This window comes from Delphinapterus leucas, chromosome 7 (assembly GCF_059928025.1).
Source record: "Delphinapterus leucas isolate spDelLeu-1000000601 "Yukka" chromosome 7, BTC_Dleu_Yukka2, whole genome shotgun sequence".
NCBI lineage: Eukaryota > Metazoa > Chordata > Mammalia > Artiodactyla > Monodontidae > Delphinapterus > Delphinapterus leucas.
The window spans coordinates 579,544-598,565 of NC_143135.1; the positions used below are offsets into that span (position 1 = coordinate 579,544).

General features: G+C 67.5%; 3 protein-coding genes across 10 annotated transcripts; all 3 read left to right on the top strand.

Annotated features, from left to right (window-relative positions):
* The first annotated feature begins 547 nt into the window (after positions 1–547).
* PNPLA2 (patatin like domain 2, triacylglycerol lipase) lies at positions 548–6,415 on the top strand. Of its 2 annotated transcripts, none has more exons than XM_022565331.2 (10): positions 548–627; positions 1,389–1,726; positions 3,532–3,764; positions 3,847–3,912; positions 4,235–4,444; positions 4,691–4,751; positions 4,862–5,047; positions 5,152–5,284; positions 5,492–5,614; positions 5,709–6,415. In XM_022565331.2, the coding sequence occupies exons 2-10, from the start codon at positions 1,540–1,542 to the stop codon at positions 5,977–5,979; spliced, it is 1,470 nt and encodes a 489-aa protein (XP_022421039.1). In that variant the 5' UTR covers positions 548–627; positions 1,389–1,539; the 3' UTR covers positions 5,980–6,415. The 2 variants fall into 2 exon arrangements, with proteins under 2 accessions (XP_022421039.1, XP_022421040.1); XM_022565332.3 differs by having other exon boundaries at positions 550–627; positions 4,862–5,038.
* A 1,925-nt stretch (positions 6,416–8,340) lies between these two features.
* CRACR2B (calcium release activated channel regulator 2B) lies at positions 8,341–13,083 on the top strand. Of its 5 annotated transcripts, XM_022565322.3 has the most exons (9): positions 9,293–9,507; positions 9,586–9,697; positions 10,124–10,307; positions 10,771–10,917; positions 11,046–11,136; positions 11,276–11,368; positions 11,578–11,744; positions 11,949–12,020; positions 12,252–13,079. In XM_022565322.3, the coding sequence occupies exons 1-9, from the start codon at positions 9,343–9,345 to the stop codon at positions 12,433–12,435; spliced, it is 1,215 nt and encodes a 404-aa protein (XP_022421030.1). In that variant the 5' UTR covers positions 9,293–9,342; the 3' UTR covers positions 12,436–13,079. The 5 variants fall into 5 exon arrangements, with proteins under 5 accessions (XP_089770417.1, XP_022421030.1, XP_089770415.1 ...); XM_089914291.1 differs by having other exon boundaries at positions 8,341–9,507; positions 11,578–12,020; positions 12,252–13,080; XM_089914290.1 differs by lacking the exons at positions 9,293–9,507; positions 9,586–9,697 and having other exon boundaries at positions 9,743–10,307; positions 11,046–11,744; positions 12,252–13,080.
* Positions 13,084–13,550: 467 nt separating this feature from the next.
* CD151 (CD151 molecule (Raph blood group)) lies at positions 13,551–18,380 on the top strand. 3 transcript variants are annotated; one of them, XM_022565328.3, is made up of 9 exons: positions 13,551–13,684; positions 14,638–14,706; positions 15,543–15,656; positions 15,748–15,939; positions 16,367–16,441; positions 16,914–17,018; positions 17,121–17,279; positions 17,450–17,536; positions 17,621–18,380. In XM_022565328.3, the coding sequence occupies exons 3-9, from the start codon at positions 15,573–15,575 to the stop codon at positions 17,678–17,680; spliced, it is 762 nt and encodes a 253-aa protein (XP_022421036.1). In that variant the 5' UTR covers positions 13,551–13,684; positions 14,638–14,706; positions 15,543–15,572; the 3' UTR covers positions 17,681–18,380. The 3 variants fall into 3 exon arrangements, with proteins under 3 accessions (XP_022421036.1, XP_022421035.1, XP_022421032.1); XM_022565327.3 differs by having other exon boundaries at positions 15,547–15,656; XM_022565324.3 differs by having other exon boundaries at positions 13,552–13,684; positions 15,572–15,656.
* The last annotated feature ends 642 nt before the right edge of the window (positions 18,381–19,022 follow it).

Sequence of the window (19,022 nt, forward strand, 5' to 3'; positions counted from 1 at the left end):
AGGTGGGTGGCCCTTTGCTTTCCCATGTTAATAGTGTCCACACACCTCTTCGCCCTTCTCAGTCCTTATCTGAACTTAATAGAAACCATCTCTCCCACTCCCTCCCCCAAGTGGGGCAGGGTTTGTGTAGACTTTGCTCACTGCTCACGGGCACCAGTGCTGGCCCCCATGCCAGGCGCACATGGTGCTAAGCATGGGTGGCTTGGGGCACAGAGGTGGAGGACTGGGTGGCATGACGCCAGAAGGCCCTGTCCTGGGGAGGCCCTGCTCTGGCTTCACCTGGGCCTCGGGGCTGGGGGTCGTGCAGCCCCAAGCTGGGTCCTGAGCCAAGCTCCAGCCAGAGGAGCTAGTGTTCCTGGGGAGACGGATGCACACTGGCTGCCCACTGCCCAGCACAGACAAGCCCCTCGTTTGGGAGGTGGGGTGAGGTGCAGGGCTGGCCCCTGGATCCAAGCCAGTTTAGGCCTGCCCTACAGTCCAGGAGAAAAATGCGGAAGCTGGCAGGAGGTGACATCACCAGGAATGTTCCACCTGTTGGGGCAATTAGTGAGGCGGGACAGGGCTTGAGTCATACCCACGTAGACCCCACAGCCTGAGGAGCTGGGGCAGGACGCAGGTCGAACCCAGGTTAGTGCCAAGGTGGAGCTGGGCGCGTGGCGGGCAGGGCTGGGTCGGGATGTCCGGTGTGGGTCTGCCACGCCGGTGTTATCTCTAGAAGTCTATGTGTGATTCGCGTGCGCCCTGTATGTTCATGGGTAAGTCTGTGGATAAGTCGGTGCGTCCTTCAGGTCCCTGACCCTCGGCGAGCTCCGCAGTGTCCCGGGTTGGTGTTGTAGGCCGACCCCCGAGGGAGGGGGCGGATGCTGCCCAGACAGCAGGGCCCTCCCCTCGTGGGTATCCAGCTCAGACTGCGGTCGTCCCGGACCTGAGCTCGACCATCTCCACACCTCTGGGCCACTTGGTGTCCCCTCCCGCCGTCGACGATGGCGGGGTGGGGAGGTGGGGAGGCAGCGGGAGGTCAAGGTTGTGGACTCTCGTCCGGGCCTGGCCAGTGTCTTTGGCGGGGCCGCAGGTGTCGCGTCTCAGGGCCCAGTGGCCTGGACAGCGGGCGGCGAGGTGGTGGTGGTGGTGGTGGGGCGGGGACGGGGTCTCAGAGCCTGGGCCGGGGCTCCGGGCGGGGTCTCTGGGTCGAGACGGGCTTCCGGAGAGGGGCGTGGTCTCGGGGCCGGGCTTCGGCCTGGGTGGGCCCTCGGGGCCAGGGACGGGGCTCCAGGGCCCGCCCCGAGGGCGCGGCCGTTCCCCGCGCGTCCCAATTGGGCCGCGCGTGCCGGCTCCGCCCCGCCCCCCGCTAAAATCACCGCCACCGCCTCCGCCTCCTCCCCCGGCAGCTTCTCCAACTCCCCCGGCTGAGACCGCGAGCCACAACGACTGCGGGGCCGGCCGGCCGGCTCTGGCCCCGGCTCCAGAGCGAGCGGCGAGCGCGCGGCGCACAGCAAGGCCGGCCGCCCGCGGAGCCCGGAAGCCCGGCGGGCCGCCGCGATGTTCCCCAGGGAGACGACATGGAACATCTCGTTCGCAGGCTGCGGCTTCCTCGGTGTCTACCACATCGGCGTGGCCTCCTGCCTCCGCGAGCACGCGTCCTTCCTGGTGGCCAACGCCACGCACATCTACGGCGCCTCGGCCGGGGCGCTCACGGCCACGGCGCTGGTCACCGGGGCCTGCCTGGGTGAGCGGGCCGGCGGGGGCTGGCGTGTGGTCTTCGTGAGCGCGGAGCGCCCCGCTCCGTCCGCACAGAGCAGCGGTCCGGGCCGCGGGGACAGTGGGGGCCTTGGGGTCTCTGCCCGGGACCCCGACCGAGGCTCCAATGCCGGACGCCGACGAGGGGCGGGGCCTGCCTTGTTTTCTTCCGAGGGTGCCCGGGGATTGGGGTAGGGCCCTGCGCGCCTCTGAGCGGAGGCTGCCGCCTAGGGCCCGCCCCTCGGGCGCAAAGGTTGGGGGGCGGGCAGGTGCAGCACGAGCTCTTTCGTTGGAAAGAGAAAGTAGTTCGTGGGCGGGACCGTGAGAGTCGGGGGAGAGGCCTAGGCCGTCCTCCTGCCCCGGGCATCCGGCCGGGTGGCAGCGGTCACTGTCTCCTGGGGCTACGGCATTCCGGACTGCCATGGCCCCGGGGCTGGGAAAGGGTTGGCCTCTGAGGAGCGCGTCCGGGCACTGTGGCCTGGTGCCTCCCGAGGGCGCCTAGAGGAGGAGCCGGCAGGTCAGACCTGGGCCCGGCCAGCGCAAGCTCTCTGCCGCCCTCGCCTTCCTGGCGCACGGCCCACTGTGGGCCTGGGGCCCTCTGTGGACTGCGGCCAGACGTTTTTGCCCACCCCGTGGGGTGAGAGGTGCTTTAGGACTCTGCAGCCCCGGAGTCGGCTTCCTCCACCCACACGCTTCCGGCGGCCAGCGCGAGTGATGTTTGCAGCACACGGAGTCCCCCAGGAGTCCTGGGAGTGCTGCCCGGCCCCCAGCCGACTAGGGCAGCCAAAGTAACAGAGGGGCCATGAGCTTCTGGAATGCCCTGCCCATCAGGAGCGGAATGCCCTGCCCATCAGGAGCCTGTCCAGTGCTCTCTGCACCCTGCCGGTGGCCTTTCCCCTGAGGAGGGTGGGGTGGAGGGAGCACAGCTCTGCATTCTTGGGACCTGGGAATTCACCACTGTGGCCCTGCCCCTCCTCCTCACGGAGGCTTTCAGGCCAGTGCTTCCCAGACCGCGGTGCTGGTCTCAGGTCCGTGGTACCTCGTTGAGGACATGGTCCCATGGCGCCTCCCCCTCCCCACTCCCAAGAATCCTCTTTCTCACGGGTGGGAGTGGTCTTGGGCAGCTGGAGTCCCCACAACTTGGCGGGTGTTGGCTCCACGCTGCCCCCCTCCTGACCTGGGGGATGGTCCTCAGCTCCTCCCCAAGGCCTTGCTACTCCCTGACTAGCCCTGGGCCTGCTCCCACCCTGGCTTTGTCCCAGGCCAGTGCCCATGGGCCCCCAGGAGGAATGTCGGGGGGTTGCTTGCTCTTGGCTGCAGTGGGATGCGAGTGTGCTTCCCCAGGAGTGATGCGGCCCCGCTACGTCCCACCTCAGGCCCCTGGGCCTGTGGGGCCCCTGGGCTGCGCTGGGGTCAGTGCATCTGGATCCGGCCAAGCGGGTGAAGGCTGAGCCTGGTCAGAGCTGAGCCTCTGCTTTCTACCCTTCCCCGGGGTGGGGGCTGGGTGCCATGTCATGCCAGGCCCAGTGACTCACAGATCAGGGCGGGCAGTTGGGAAATACGGGCAGAGGGTAAGTCGTGGCCCCAGCTGTCTGCCCTCCCAGCAGCCCCTCTCTCCCCAGGAGCAGGTGGCAGAAGCCCCAGCTGTGGGCCAGGCTCCACGGTGGACACTGAGACTCCTCTAGGGTAGAAAGGGGTGCCGAGAGTCTGTGCCGTGGACCCTGGGTCTGGAGCCCTGGGGAGTGTGCGAAGCCCAGGAGTGCTGGCCCCTGACCCTTGCCCCTGCTGCTCCAGGGGAGGCTGGTGCCAACATCATTGAGGTGTCGAAAGAGGCCCGGAAGCGGTTCTTGGGCCCACTGCACCCCTCCTTCAACCTGGTGAAGATCATTCGGGGCTGCCTGCTAAAGACCCTGCCTGCTGACGGCCACGAGCGCGCCAGCGGCCGCCTGGGCATCTCCCTGACCCGCGTCTCCGATGGCGAGAACGTCATTATAACCCACTTCAACTCCAAGGAGGAGCTCATCCAGGTGGGCCCTGGGGGCCACACTGGGGGTTCAGTAGGGACCCCAAGGCCCCTGCTCACTGTCTCCCTCTGTCCCTGCCCCACAGGCCAACGTCTGCAGCACTTTCATCCCTGTGTACTGTGGCCTCATTCCTCCTTCCCTCCAGGGGGTAGTGAGTATCTGCTGGGCACCTTCCCTGGGTGACAAGAGTCGGCTCCTCTGTGGGCTGTGGGACAGGGAGGCGGGGAGGAAGCCATCTGTGCCTCCCCACGCCGGCCCCTCACTCCTGCCTCTGCCCGTTGCCTCACTTCCCCCAGAGTTACTCAAGAGCCAGGCCAGCCCTGCGCAGATGCACCTTTCCTGTGGCTGTTCCCCACCCCCCACTGTCTGGCCATCTGCTCAGTGGCCAGTGCCCAGTGGGTGAAACGCCCAAATGAAATAGCCACGGGGGGGCAGCCCAGCTGTCCCCGTGTGACCCCGTGTCCCTGCCACAGCGCTACGTGGATGGCGGCATCTCAGACAACCTGCCGCTCTACGAGCTCAAGAACACCATCACAGTGTCCCCGTTCTCGGGCGAGAGTGACATCTGCCCACAGGACAGCTCCACCAACATCCACGAGCTGCGCGTCACCAACACCAGCATCCAGTTCAACCTGCGCAACCTCTACCGTCTCTCCAAGGCCCTGTTCCCGCCCGAGCCCCTGGTGAGGCCAGACCTCCCCGCCGGGCACCGGGGGCGCCGGGGACGGCTCCCCGGGGGCCTCTCCCGGCTACGGCCCGCACAGCCTCTCCACTGGGGCAACCCGTCCAGCCTCTGTCCACCCTGGACCTGGTCCTGAATCCAAGTTAGCTTGCAGTGGGGCAGGGTGGGGTGGTGGTTCAGGGACACTGGGGACTCTATCAGGCACGTCTGGCTCCCCTGCCCCAGTTTATGCATCCCTCTGCCTCAGGTGCTTCGAGAGATGTGCAAGCAGGGCTACAGGGATGGCCTGCGCTTCCTGCGGCGGAACGGTGCGTGGGGGCTGCCTGGGCAGCCGGGTGGGCTCTGCGTGGCCGTCCTCTGTGGGCCAGCCGGCCTCAGCCGTGCTGATCGACTATCAGGCCCCCCCGCCCCCCTCCAGGCCTCCTGAACCGGCCCAACCCCTTGCTGGCGCTGCCTCCCGCCCGCCCTCCTGCCCCCGAGGATGAGGACGCACAGGAGGCCGAGGTGGCCACGGAGAGGACCGGAGTGAAGGACCACTTGCAGCCACCTGGGGAGGATCACATCCTCGAGCACCTGCCCTCGAGGCTCAACGAGGGCATGTGGGGTTGGCGGGAGCGGGGGGACCTGGGGGGACGGGGGGCAGAGGGGTCCTGGGCTCCACCTCCCTCCCCTACCGACCTCGCACCAACCTCCCTCCTGCACCCACAGCCCTGCTGGACGCCTGCATGGAACCCACGGACCTGCTGACCACGCTCTCCAACATGCTGCCCGTGCGTCTGGCCACGGCCATGATGGTGCCCTACACTCTGCCGCTGGAGAGCGCCGTGTCTTTTACCGTCCGGTGCGGGGCAGGGGGAAGGGGTGCAGGGACGAACTCTGGATCATCCCCGGGTGGTGGGCACTCGAGGGAAGAAAAAGGCGGCCGGTTTAAGGGGTTGCAGAGATGCCACGTCGGGGTCCCAGAAGCCAGGCACAGACGGAGGTGGGGTGGGGCGGGTGTGAGGTTTGGGCCACAGCCCCTGAGGCCATGCCTTGTGCCCCGCCCCAGCTTGCTGGAGTGGCTGCCCGACGTTCCCGAGGACATCCGCTGGATGAAGGAGCAGACGGGCAGCATCTGTCAGTACCTGGTGATGCGCGCCAAGAGGAAGCTGGGCAGCCACCTGCCCTCCAGGTGAGCTCCTTGCTGTCCTGTCCACCCCGCCTGCAGCTTCAGGGGCCCCCACGAAAGCCCTCCCTCCCTCCCTCGGTCCTTTCCCCGCCCGCAGGCTGTCGGAGCAGGTGGAGCTGCGCCGCACCCGGTCGCTGCCCTCCGTGCCGCTGTCCTGTGCCGTCTACAGCGAGGCGCTGCCCAGCTGGATGCGCAACAGCCTGTCGCTGGGGGACGTGCTGGCGAAGTGGGAGGAGTGCCAGCGGCGGCTGCTGCTGGGCCTCTTCTGCACCGACGTGGCCTTCCCGCAGGACGCCCTGCGCATGCGCACCCCTGCCGGCGCGGCCCTCGTGCCCCCGCAGCACCCGCCCGGCTCGCCCCCTTGCTGAGAGCCGCCCGCTCCGGCCTTCCCCGCCCCCGGTGCCGAGGGCCGGGCCCCCCCCCCCCCGCGGCTTCCCTGCCCCGTGAGGCGGGGCCCTGGGGCCAGCAGAGAGAGGAGATGGGGGTCCCTCACGCTGCCCGAGGGGGCTTTGCTGTCAACCAACCACTAACTCGCTGCACTGAGGAGGAAGGGGAGTGGAGTAGCCCTCCCCTCGCAGAGGGCCCCCTGTCTGTGCCTTAACCTCCCCTTCCAGGCCCCGCCCTGGGGCTGGGGACTCCTGCACCTGCGGCCCCTGCCCAACACCCACACCCGCGAGTGCAGTATTACTCCTGAGAACTTTGCACCTGTTCCTCCCTCTACATTTTTCTCATTTGGCTGAAGAATGTGTGTGAATTATTTATTTTTGCCAAAGCAGATGTAATAAAGGCCGCCGCTCAGCCTTACCTCCTTCACTCGTTGGTGACGCCTCCCCACCCCCGCCGCCCCCAGCTGACCCCCACAGCATCCAGCCACAGGCCAGTACTTCCTGGGCTCCCACTCTCCTGGAGCCTGGCACTCCGGCCCTGCCAGCCGGGCCTGGGGCTCCCCCCTCAAAGCACTGCGGGCTTCCTAGGCTTCAGCCTGCTCCTCTGGCTGGGACCCTTGGGCACAGCTTTCTAAGGGCCAGTGGAAGTATTGGGGACCAAGATCCTTGCAAGATAAAAACAGAACTGTTCAGTTTCTTACCGAGGCGGTGTCTGCACCTCTGCTCCACGGTGCCCTGGGGGCGTGGCGCTGATTTCCCAAACCGAGCTCTGGGGGCCTGCTCCACTGGGGGTGTTTGGCCCAAGGCTCTGTGGGTGGTGCGGGTCTTGCCCTTGTCACCCATGAGCCTCACTGCGAGGTGCACACACCTCGTTCCCCTGTTCCCCTCCCCCCCCCACTGTGTCCCCAGTCTCCTGCTGGTATACAGGAGGGATCTGGAATGTTGGGCGGGGCGAGGTCTGTGCCAAAGGGGGCTGGATCCTGTTCTGGGGGGGATGAGGTTTCCTGAAGGCCTTCTCTGCCCTGCCTGGGCAGTCTGAGGGGATGTAACCAGCCCTCCTTGGTGATCACAAGGGCCCATGGGGTGACGGGTGCCTGAGCAGAGCTGGGCACTTGGCTGGAGGTCCAGAGCGCTTAGTCCTGCCGGGTTCAGCCGGCACCTGCCCTCCTGCCCTTTCTCCTCGAGGCACGGGGCAGCGGCAGTAGCCCCCAGCCAACAATAACGGTCGGTAGCGCGACTGCAGGACTGGGAGAGCCGGCTCAGCAAGTCCCCGTGCACCTGTGCCAGGGGCCACCCCCACCTTGGTCTCAAGGTCCTGTCCTATAGGTCCAACCTGTTCTAGTTCAGCAGGATCCCAGGCCCCTGAAGAGGCAGAGGCCTCCAGCCCCCCAGCGCTGTCCGGACAGCTCTGCGAGGCCAGCCCCTCCAGGTGGGTGCCAGGCTGGGGCCGGGGAGGAGGACCCCTGGGAAGATGACGGGATTTTTCTCCTCCCCACCTCAGGAAGGTCACACACAGGCCCCACCCAGAACCTTCTGGCAGCCCTCCCCCAACAGGAACCTGAGTCAGGGCTATGCCCCCAAAGGAGTGCTTGGGGCGCCTGCTGAGACGAGGACCTCCCTCTGCTTCCCCCACCCCCAGCCACTCACCCTCACACGCACAGGCATCTATGCCGCTGATTTAAGTACCATTTTCTTGTATAGTACGTGTTTATTGTTTAAAAATGGAAAAAGAAAATTGGAGAAGTATAGAGGAGAAAGGAAAGTCACCCCACTTCTAGAGAAAAGCGTTGAAAATATTTTGGTCTATTTCCTGCCTTTTTCGTGCACACACTTTGGCGCCTTAAATCGGGATCCTGAGGACTGCCCCCCAACTTTGGCCCTGTGCAGGAAGGGTCCCCAGGGTCATCCCCCCACTATGCGCTCGGACTCTGCCAGGACAGACACTCGGGGGTCGGGCCGTATGCAGGGGCGGGGCGGGCTATGAGGCGAGCGCTGGGCCACCGGGGCAATGCCGAGAGGCGGGGACACGGTGGGGACGCGGCGGCGGCTCCGCCAGGGCCGTCGCTGCCGGGGTCCCGGTGCCCGCAGGAGAACAGCCTGGTGAGTAGCAGGTGCGGTGGCAAAGCTCGCAGGTAGCCGCCCGGCCCGTCCCCCTGCCCGCGTTGGCCCCGCACCCCCCGTCACCGCCAGGCGCGCCGATCCCCGCGTGTCGTGGTCAGGGGCTCCGGGGCCCCTTGGGACACGCGCTGCGGGGGCAGAGTGGGCTAGGCCCCAGGGTGCGGGGGCTCAGGCAGCCCTTCCCCCCCGCTCCCCGGCCGGCCACAGCGCAGCTTCCGGCTGGGATGGTCCCCCGGTCCCGTGGAGCCCGCCCGGGGAAGGCGACGGCGTGAGGCGGAGACGTCTCCGCCCCTATGTCCCTTCCTCTCCGCCTTTCTCAGCCCTGCCCTCTTTGGAGGTCGCCTCCCGCATCCCCCAGGAATGGGTGGGGAGAGAGAATCACAGTCCTGGACTGGGGGGCGAGGACCAGAGGGTCCCAGGTGGGGGGCTGTCGCCACGCTGGGGGTTAGCTTTGGGAACTCTGGGGTCCAGGTGTCGTGGGAATGACAGGTGGTCTGATTAGGGGGCAGGGCGCCCCCATGGGGAGGGAGGCCAGTCTGGTGGAGAGCATAGTGCCAGCAGGAGAGCCTGTTAAGCTAGACTCTGAGCTTGTTCCTGACAAGGGCCACAGAAGGCATCGTGGCCCAGGCTGGACCCTGCACCTGCACCCCTTGGGGCATGGTGCCGGTGGGCGGGGCTGCAGGCAGGGAGGGAGGAGCTTCCCCGCCTGCCAGCTGGCTGGAAGCAAGGCCCAGAGGCCCAGACTCAGAGGCTAAGGACTCTATCAGCCAGGATAGGCTGACACTCCCACTGGCCCAGCCCGGCCCGCCCGGTCTCCAGGCCCCGACTCCAGGACCTGTTCAGCTTCTCTGTGGCTGACCATTCTCTCACCCAAGCCCCCACCTCCTCATTTTCCATCACAAGATCTATAGCTGCCCCCCCCGCCCCCACCCCCGCCCCCCAGCACATCCTCTCGTGCACCGGCTGGCTCCCCGGGTGGCCCTGAGCCTGCAGGCTCCACCCATGCCACCTTGTGCCAGCCCCACCACCTGCAATTGGGCCACACCTCCCCCAGCTGCCCCTCCTCTCTGGGCCTCCACCTTCCCATCCCCACCGCTCCAACTTAGCCCTCAGCCACCTTTGCCCCTCACCCTTCTGCCTACACTTCTCCTCTCCCCTCATTTCTCAGCTCTGCTCAGGCCCTGACTTCTCCTTGGCTTCACAGCGCCCAAGGCTGAGACCCCCGCCATGGCCAGCCCCGGGAAGCCTGGGGCTGGGGAGAACCAGGAGGAGGAGGGGTGGGACAAGGGGCACGCCCCAGGGCCACTGGCAGCGACACTAGAGCAGGCCCAGGAGCTGTTTCTGCTGTGCGACAAGGAGGCCAAGGGCTTCATCACCCGGCACGACCTGCAGGTGAGCCCCCAGCTCCAAGAGGCCTCCCACCCCAGGGCTGACCTTGGCTACTCAGCCTTGCCATCCTTGCCCGGCCAGGGCCTGCAGAGCGACCTGCCTCTCACGCCCGAACAGCTGGAGACTGTGTTTGAAAGTCTGGACCAGGCGCACACTGGCTTCCTCACCGCTCGGGAGTTCTGCCTTGGCCTGGGTGAGCCCGGGCCCTGAGCCCCACCCCCTACCCCGCTGCTCAGACACCCTCCGCTGGCACATATGGGACTCTCTGGGGCCCACAGCCCACATGGGTGGCAGGCCGTGCTTCTCCCTGGCCTCCCTCCGGAGCACAGGCTGGTGTCTGTACACTCAGGCACCACGGGAAGCCCCCCAGATGCTGTGGCATATGTGGAGATGACCTGCTCCCTGACCCAAACCCAGGTGGGACTGGGAGCCAGGCATGCCTCATTTTGGCCCGAGCCCAGCTGTCACCTCCCATTCCCAGGACAAGAATCAGACCAGAATAAGGAAGAAAAACAGGAAACTGGGCTCAGAGAAAGAGCAGGATATGCGGGGGGCGGGGGTGGGCTGGGCTGGGGGTGGTGACCCAAAGCCGGGTGATCTCTCCCTCCCATGCCCGCAGGGAAGTTGGTGGGGGTGGAGCCTGCCCCGGGTGCTCTGCCCTCCCAGGCTCCTCAGGCTCCAGAGGAAACCTTCGAGGCAGGCTGGTCGGATGTGCGAGGCCCCGGGGGCTCCCTGGAGGAGGAGGACGAGGAGAGATTCTGCTCTGCGCTGGAGCAGCTGGGGGTGGCCCGGGTCCTGGGCGAGTGAGTCGGCACTGGCCCGGCTCCCGTCACCCTCACCTGCTCTCTGTCCGCCTGCATGCTGCCTGTCCACGTCGCCTGCATGTCTGTTCCCAGGCAGGGTCCCTAGACCGGGTCTGGGCCGCTCCTTCTCTCCCAGCTGCGACTACTGCGTGCCGGGCCTGACTTCCCACAGAGTTTGCATTTCAGGAGGCAGCAGCCGGGGCTGCGCCCAGCACAGGCACGCCCCTGTGTACACAAGGACACAACCCCACGCACACACTCCTCCTGGCCACACAAGCCCCGCACAGGCACAGACCCCCACAGGGGTGAAAGCACCCAGGAGAGGGATGCCCAGCTTGTGCAAGACTACGGGTGCCTCTGGGGGCTTCTTACCCTGCAGGGTGGGGTGGGGAGTCCCCGCTTCAGCTTCGATCTCTGCCCTCCCACCCCCCACCCCCACGCCCACCTCCACCCCCACCCCCAGGCAGCGGGCAATTCGGACGCTCTGGACCCAGCTGCAGCGTGAGCGACCCGAACTGCTGGGCTCCTTCGAGGACGTTCTGATGCAGGCGTCGGCCTGCCTGGAGGAAGCGGCCCGAGAGCGGGAGGGCCTGGAGCAGGCGCTGCGGCGGTGAGGGCTGGGGGGCTGGGGGCGGCCTGAGGGCCAGGCGGAGGGGCTCTGCGAGGTGGTAGGGGCGGGGCCGAGGGCTGTACCGCTGGCAGGTTCTAAGCAGCTGTCTTACCCCTGGTTTCCCGAAGGCGGGAGAGCGAGCACGAGAGGACGGTGCGATGTCTGTACGAAGATATGGAGCGGCAGCTTGGCGAGCAGCGCCGGCGCCTGCGGAGTCAGGTGGGCCCGCAGCGCCGCCCCGCGCCCAGCCCAACCCCGGACGCGCGGGTCTCCCCGGCCCCGCCTTCTCCGAAGTGGTACCACCCGCGCCCCTGCCGCTCCGCCGCCGCGGGGGCTCAGGTGTCCCCGCGCGTCCTAGGACGTCCCCCGGGAGGAGCGGAGAGGCCGCCTAGAGCTGGAGCTGCAGAGTCGCGAGCAGGAGCTGGAACGCGCGGGACTGCGGCAGCGAGAGGTGAGCGGCTGCCCGGCGGTCCCGGCCGGGAGGCGTGCACAGCGGTCCAGCCCAGGCCTCATCCTCACCGTCCCCCATGCTACTCCCCGGCGTCCTTGAGGCCCTTGGGCCTACGTTCCCAGCCCCGGAATTGTTGGGAGTCAAGGGCAAACGCAGCATCCCGGGGACGTGCGGGGGTTCTCTCCAGCCTCGATCCCCCCACACCCCAGTTGGAACAGCAGCTGCAGGCCCGGACCACCGAGCAGCTGGAGGCGCAGGCGCAGAACGCCCAGCTGTGGCTGGCCAACGAGGCGCTGCGGGCGCAACTGGAAGGGGTGCAAGAGCAGCTCCGCAGACTGGAGAGCGACTTGCTGGGCCATCGGGAGCAAACCCAACGGTGCTGGGGGGCGGGGATGGGGTTGGGCCCTCAGGGGCGGACTCCGAGAAGGGTCGCGAGAAGGGTCGCGTTTGGAGCCCAGGGCTTCCATCCCACCCCGTCCCAACCCCGCCTCCAGGGTCTCCGTGGGGCAGGGTCCTCCAGGGGGTCGTGGGGCACCCCGAGGAGCCTCCTTGCATCCAAATTACCACCTCCGTCCTGCAGAGACGTGGTCGCGGTCTCGAGGAACATGCAGAAAGAGAAGCTCAGCCTCCTGCGGCAACTGGAACTGCTCAGGTGCGTCAGGAAGGGGTCAGCCCAGCTCCTAGCTCCCAAACAGTCCCTCTCACTGCCCCATCCCACTGCGAGGAAGTCCTTCCTTGTGTCTGCCCTCCATCCATCATGCTGCAGCTCCAGGCAGACACCTCTCTTCTGGTTTGAGGGAGCGCCAGAGCCCGTGCCTGCATTCCCCACCTAGGAATGCTGCCTCTTCAGATCTCTCAGAACCCCTGGACTCCTATTCCCCAGGGAGCTGAACACGAGGCTACGAGACGAGAGGGACGTCTGTGAGGCCGAGCGGCTGGTCAGTGGCCGCAGGAAGGCTCTGACCACGGCCCCCCTGCTGGGGCCCCCCTGCTGCTGTTCCTGCTGTTGTAGTAGCTGGGCTCGCCCCCCCAGACGCGGCTCTGGCCACCTTCCCAGTGCCCGCTGACCAGCCCGAGTGACTCACTGGGTGTTACTTGGTTACTCGGAGAAGCTGCCCCTTGAAGGTGACTCCTCGTGGCTGGGGGCTGCCCATCCTGGCTGTGGGTTCTACCCAGTAGGCTGCCTGGCCTGCCTGACTTGCTGACGTGAAGGAACTAATCCTGGGTGGTCAGGGTCTCACCGTGCCTCCCTGCCGATCCTCACCCTACCCCCATCCCATCAAAACCAGCAGAAAACTCCCTCTTCCAAATAAAGTCCACTGACTTCGACCTCCTCGGCCTCCTGTGTGTGTGTGGGAGCCACAACATTTGAGAGGTACACGCATGAGATTTCCATCATCCACGCGTGTCCCTGGTCATGTCCCCAAGCCCTCACTGTCCGTCAAAGCTGTAGGAACCAAGGGACTGAGACCACTGACTCCCAGGAAGCAGCAGGCGGGGTTCCCTGCCCACCCCCAGCCTCAGTCAGCCACCCCCTCCCCATGCCAGTCCTCACACAGTCCTGGGTGGGCTAGCTCAGCCCACTGGAGTCCTGAGTGGAGGCGCCGGTGGTAGGCCTGAGCTGTCCCCCTGCCCCTCCGCCCTGCCAGCGCGAGCCTCGGGCAGGGAGCTGGGGATGAGTGCTGCCACCGTCCACGCAGAGCCGCTCCCAGCGACTGTGCCGTCTCAGGGCCCACCTGGGACTCCCCTTCCCTTTCTACTCCCGCTCTCAGCTCCCCAGCGCAGCGGGTGGGCAGCCTCTGCCCTCTCTCCTTCACCTCCCTCCACCACTCCCAGGCGATGCCCTCCAAACTGGACTCTCACACTGACCCCAGGCCTCCCCTCCAGGCCGTCCTCCCAACGGCGCCCAGAGAGGCTCCTGTCTGCATCTGACCGCACCTCCAGAGACTCCCCCCAGGCCCGCATCTGTTCCGTCGACTCCTGCAGCCTCCCGCCCCTCCCCCAGCGCAGCTCCTCCCGAGGGCATGGGCCAGCGGGGCTGTGGGCGCCCCCGGGCCGCAGCCCGCCCGGCCCCCGCCGCCTCGGGCGGAGCCCCGGGGCCCGCCCCGGTTGGTGTTCCGCCCGCTCGCGCCGAGCGCTGTTCGGACCTGCCCGGCGTCGCGGCCGTGGGCGGGGCCTCCGGGCCCGGGGCGGGGACCTGAGCGGTCCGGCGCGTCGCGCTCGCAAGCCCCCGGTCGGCCGCACATTCTCCGCGCTCCGAACCGCCGCCGCCTGCGCCGCCACCGCCGCCGCCGGCCCGACTCGGACGCGTGGCCGGTGAGTGCACCGCCCGGCCCGGCCGGCCGGGAGAAGCCGCGCGCTTGGCGGCCGTGCAGGCCGCTTCCGGAGGGAGACGGGCGCCTGGAGGCCGGGCGGAAAGAGGGTCCGCCGGGCGGCGAGGGCGAGGCGCCTCCCGGGTCTCCGGACGGGCCTGGCGGCCCCTTCCGGCCAGGGGCTCCTCCCGAGCACCCCGCTCACTGTGCGCAGACACCGGTGCCCTCCCCTCCGCCCGGTGCGAGTGGGCGGGCCGTTCGCCTCGCCCCGGCGTGGGGGAGGCGGCGGCGGTGACTTCATCGCGAATTCCTCACCCGGCCTGGCTGGAGCCGAGTCGGGGTCCCCCACCTTGCGGGGCGGGGCGCCGAAGGGCTGGTTGGGCCGCGGGGGACGTGGGTGGGGCGGCTCTGTCCCGGGCCGCGGGAGCTATTTCTGGCCGGCCCTTTCCCTTGGGGATCATCTCCGCCAGGCACTCCCGGAAAGAGGGGCCCCTCCTCAGCCGGTCGCCCGCGGGCGGGCCGTGGGGGCCGGATCTGTGTCTGGAAGCAGCCTCCCCGGGACCCCAGGGCAGGCGCAGGTCTGCGGCACGTGGGGCTTCCACACCCCGGCTGTGCTAGTGCTCTGTGCCTTTTTCTTTCCAGGCTGCAGCTACTGCTGCTTGGTGGGGCAAGGGGCAGTGACAGGTCTGGTGCCAAGGCTCAGAGTGGGCGCCTGGAGAAGGCGTGCGGTCCCTCCCTGGATCGGACTGTCCAGAAATGTCCTCTGCCCTGCCCCGCCCTGGCCCAGACCAAAATACCGGGCCTGGCCGCTCCCCTCTCAGCCACGGGCAGGGGGTGGACGCTGCCTGCTCTGGAAGGCCAGCTCGGGTCCAGTGCCTGGGTCGGCCAGAAAGAGGGGTGGCGGGATCCTGACCATCCAGGTTGAGCCAGACCTGTGACCTGTCCCTGCCCTTCTAGCGGAGGCTCCTCGGGCGGGAACTTCCGTCCGCCTGCCTTACAGACGAGAGAGACATCCCCACCAGCCAGGTGAGTGCTGGGCGGGGTGGATATAAATTTGGCTGTGGGCGGGGCGGCGCTGCGTCTGTCTGGAAACATGGCCCCGGGCGCTCAGCTGCCATCTGTGTCCCACAGCCACTCCCCGCCCAGTGCGGACACCCCAGAACAGAGTGGGTGGGGTGGCCCTGGGGTGCCTCTGGGGAGGAGCACAGCCGGTAGCTCCACTTCTCCCTGGGGTCGGTGTGGCTGTCCCCATTCCAGCAATGAGGACTGGCACAGGAAGAACCCCCCAGGTCTGGGCGGGTGTGTGTCTGCCAGCTCCACTTGCCCCCGCTGGGAAGAAGGCAGGCCTGTCCTTTCACAGAGCCCTGAAGGGCTTTCCTAAGGCTGTGGGACTAGGCTAGCGAGGGGCAGGTCGGTCTGTCTTGGAGCGGCCTCCTCCCCCCAGCAGCTGGTGGGTTCCTGCCAACCTGTGGCGTGGGGCCCGGGGAATGCTTGGGACGGGGTGGGGAGCCTGCATGAGCTCACCCCGAGGTGCCTGCTGGGGCTTCCTACCCTGGCTGCCAGAGGGGTGAGTCAGCCCGTGATGGTTGGGGGTCCTCCAGGCCCCCTCTCACCATGCCCGGGGCTCTGGTCAGGGAAGCCTGGCCCCCCGGCCTTCAGCTAGGCTGTGGGCACCCCATCTGCCCTCGCTGCAGTGGGGGTGGAGGCTCCTGAGCGGCCTTCGCAGGAAGCATCCTGGTTGCCATGGACCTTCTCCCAGAGCCTTCACCCTGGCAGGCAGTTGGCTTAGCCCCAACCTGGGGCTGGTCTGGACATCTGTGTCCCCTCCTTCTGTCCCCACTGGTGTCTGGCCATCCTCCCAGTCAGGCCCTCCCCCGCCTCCCTGCCGCAGGATGGGCGAGTTCGGCGAGAAGACGACGACATGTGGCACCGTCTGCCTCAAGTACTTGCTCTTCACCTTCAACTGCTGCTTCTGGGTGAGGCACCCCCTTCCCCAGCCTTGAAAGGAGCCTGGCCTGGGGCTCAGACCTGGGGCCAGGTGTGGTGACCGGTGTGCACTGCCCACAGCTGGCTGGTCTGGCCGTCATGGCCGTGGGCATCTGGACACTGGCCCTCAAGAGCGACTACATCAGCCTGCTGGCCTCGGGTACCTACCTGGCCACAGCCTACATCCTGGTGGTGGCGGGCGCTGTCGTCATGGTGACCGGGGTTCTGGGCTGCTGCGCCACCTTCAAGGAGCGGAGGGACCTGCTGCGTCTGGTCAGCAGGGTGTGGCTGTCACTGGGGGTGGGGGTGGGGCTGCGGGTACCTGCCAGGGCTCCCTGCCAGGCTGCCGGGGGCTGGCTCTGGGTCCTTGAGGGAGTTAGAAGGGACTGACGGGGATCGAGTGTGACACCGCAGGATGGACTCTGCTGTGCTCACCTGGGGGGGCGTCCCTTCCCACCTGCCCAGTCCTGTGAGTGCCCACATCCCAGCTGGGCCTACAGAGGGAAGACACCTGGGAGTGAGCATTGGGGGTCCTGGCGGCCCCCCAGCGCTCGCCTGCTGCCTGGAGCCCTCACCGTGTGGCTGCTTGGGAGCTGAGGGCAGTGGCTGTGCTCTGTTGTGCCTGGGCCCGGGGAGCCCTCACGGACTGGGGGTGTCCGTGACCCGCCCTGTCTCACGGAGCCCCTGCACCGCCCCCCAGTACTTCACCCTGCTCCTCGTTATCTTCCTGCTGGAGATCATCGCGGGAGCCCTGGCCTACGTCTACTACCAGCAGGTGAGGGGCACAGACAGGCCGTGGTCGACGTGGACGGGCACGGGCACACACGGGGACACGCACGTGCGAGATGGATGCGCACACGCAGGCGACGTGTACATAAACACCGGGACACACACATACACAGGCAGGGCACGCACATGCACACAGGACCGCACGGGCTCCAGCGCTGAGCATCGTGGCATCAGGCCCAGGAGGTGGAGACTGGGTCCCAGGGGGAGGGTGGATCACGGGGATGGACAGCCTGCCTGCAGCACCCAAGTTGCCTGCTTGGGGGCCCTGGCGGGGGAGGCAGGTGTCCGCAGGATCTGGAGCGCCCTCCCTGCCCGCGGCCCTCCCCGTGGCCATCTGAGCCATGCGTCTGACCCCAGCCCTGACCCTGCGCCTCTCTCCCACCTGTGCCCATTGCCATTCTGCCCCACCTTGGAGAGTCTTAGATTTTGTGGCTGAAGTTGTCACCCCCTCACCCCAGCTGAACGCAGAGCTCAAGGAGAACCTGAAGGACACCATGACCAAGCGGTACCATCAGCTGGGCCACGAGGGTGTGACCAGCGCTGTGGACAAGCTGCAGCAGGAGGTGGGTGGGTGGCGCAGGGAGGCACCTCCGCAGACTCGTGCGGGAGCCCCAGCCGCAGGGGTGGGCGGTCAGGGCTCAGCCTGGGCCGTGTCCTCGCTGCAGTTCCACTGCTGTGGCAGCAACAACTCGCAGGACTGGCGGGACAGCGAGTGGATCCGCTCGGGCGAGGCAGGCGGCCGCGTGGTCCCTGACAGCTGCTGCAAGACCGTGGTGGCCGGCTGCGGGCAGCGCGACCACGCCTCCAACATCTACAAGGTGGAGGTAGGCCGGCTGGGGCTTGCTGAGCCGCCCAGGGCCCTGAGGGCAGTGGCTCTGCTCTGTCGTGCCTGGGCCCGGGGAGTCCCGGGATGCTGGGGGCTGGTGTGGCCCGACACCCGAGGGGGCCCGACGACTTGCTGCCTTCAGCGCGCACCCCTGGCCCGCTCCTGCAGGGCGGCTGCATCACTAAGCTGGAGACGTTCATCCAGGAGCACCTGAGGATCATCGGGGCCGTGGGCCTCGGCATCGCCTGCGTGCAGGTGCGGGCACGGCAGGGCGGGCCGGCGGGTGCTGGGACGCGAGGTGCTGACGGCCACGTCCGCTCATGCTGGCCCCATGCTCAGGTGTTTGGCATGATCTTCACGTGCTGCCTGTACAAGAGCCTGAAGCTGGAGCACTACTGATCCTGCCCGCGGGCCGGCCCTCCATGTGCACTGCAGCTTCTTGCCACGCGTTGACTACTGACGGCCAGGGAGCTGCGGTCCAGCACGGGGCCCCACCCTTTGCGTGCCAGGGTCTCCCCCTGGTGTTCTCATGCCTGGGCCCCCCCTGCCCCCCGCACTGTGCCATCACCGTGACCTCTGGGGAGCCCCAAACCCCGGAGGCAGCTTCAAGTGCCTTTAGCTGCACACCAAAGTCCCAAGGCCTGGGGTCGGCCCCACCTGTCTGCCTGTCTGCTGGGCTGGGTGGGTGGGTGGGGGCCGGGGTTGTGGCCTCGGGTTGCTCCCTGAGGCCTGGGTTCAGTCAGAGGGGCCGAGTTGGGCAGCAATGGGCTGGCCCAGCGGGGAGCCGGTCGGCAGCAGGTGAGGAGCCCCGTGTGCCTGCCCTCAGGCCCCTCAGGTACTGGGGGCTTCTCCTTAAGCAAGCCACCTCCAGCCCCTGGAGAAAACCAAGCAAGAGTTCTCCCAGCGCCAAGCCTCTGCCGCTCCCCCCGCTGTGTTCCCGCTGCTCTCACCACCGTCTAGAGGCCTTGCATCACTAGTTCACTGCTGTCACCTCTTCCCTGGAGGCAGGCGTCCTGCAGGTTTTATTCACTGCCGCCTGACGATGCCTAGGACTGCTCTTGCTGTGTGGTAGGTGCTCAATAAACGTCTGTGGAGCGGATGGCTGAACTTTCTATGTTGGTGACACAGACAGTTCTGGTCCCCAGGGCCATCACGTCCAGCAGAGTGGACAGATCCCCCCACCCAGGGCCACAACAGAGGAGGACAGGGGGCCAGCTGTGGGCCAAGGGGACTCGAGGGAGAGGTGGCTGGGGACAGGCTTTGATGCAGCACCTCAGCCGCTCTCTGATGCAAAGCTGGTGGTGTGGCCAGAGCCCCAGAGGAAGTGGGGCTAGACCTCGGGGAGTAGCCGGGACTGCTTGTGGTTTCCAGGGGCCTTTCTGGCCACGGCGCAGGAATCAGGAACGGGAGAAGGTGCTGGGGCTGGTGTCTCAGGAGCGAGTCCGGGGCGTGTCTGGAAGGATGTGTGCTGGCAGTGGGAGCTGGGGCTGGAAGGGGTGCTGGGCCTGGAGGGGCAGCCAGGGCGTGGCCATCGTGCCCTGTCGCCCAGGGGCCGCCCAGCTCCTCACACCGCTGCACGGACCCCATCTCCCTCCCGTGGTCCCCTCACGTACGTTCAGGGGACCCCACTTAAGGCGTCCAGGCAGCTGGGCCAGCCCCGGGGAAGGGTGCCTCCCTCGCTAACTGCACGGCCCTGCCCTCTGCCTGCTGCAGGGCACCAGGGCCTGCCTGACCCCCACCA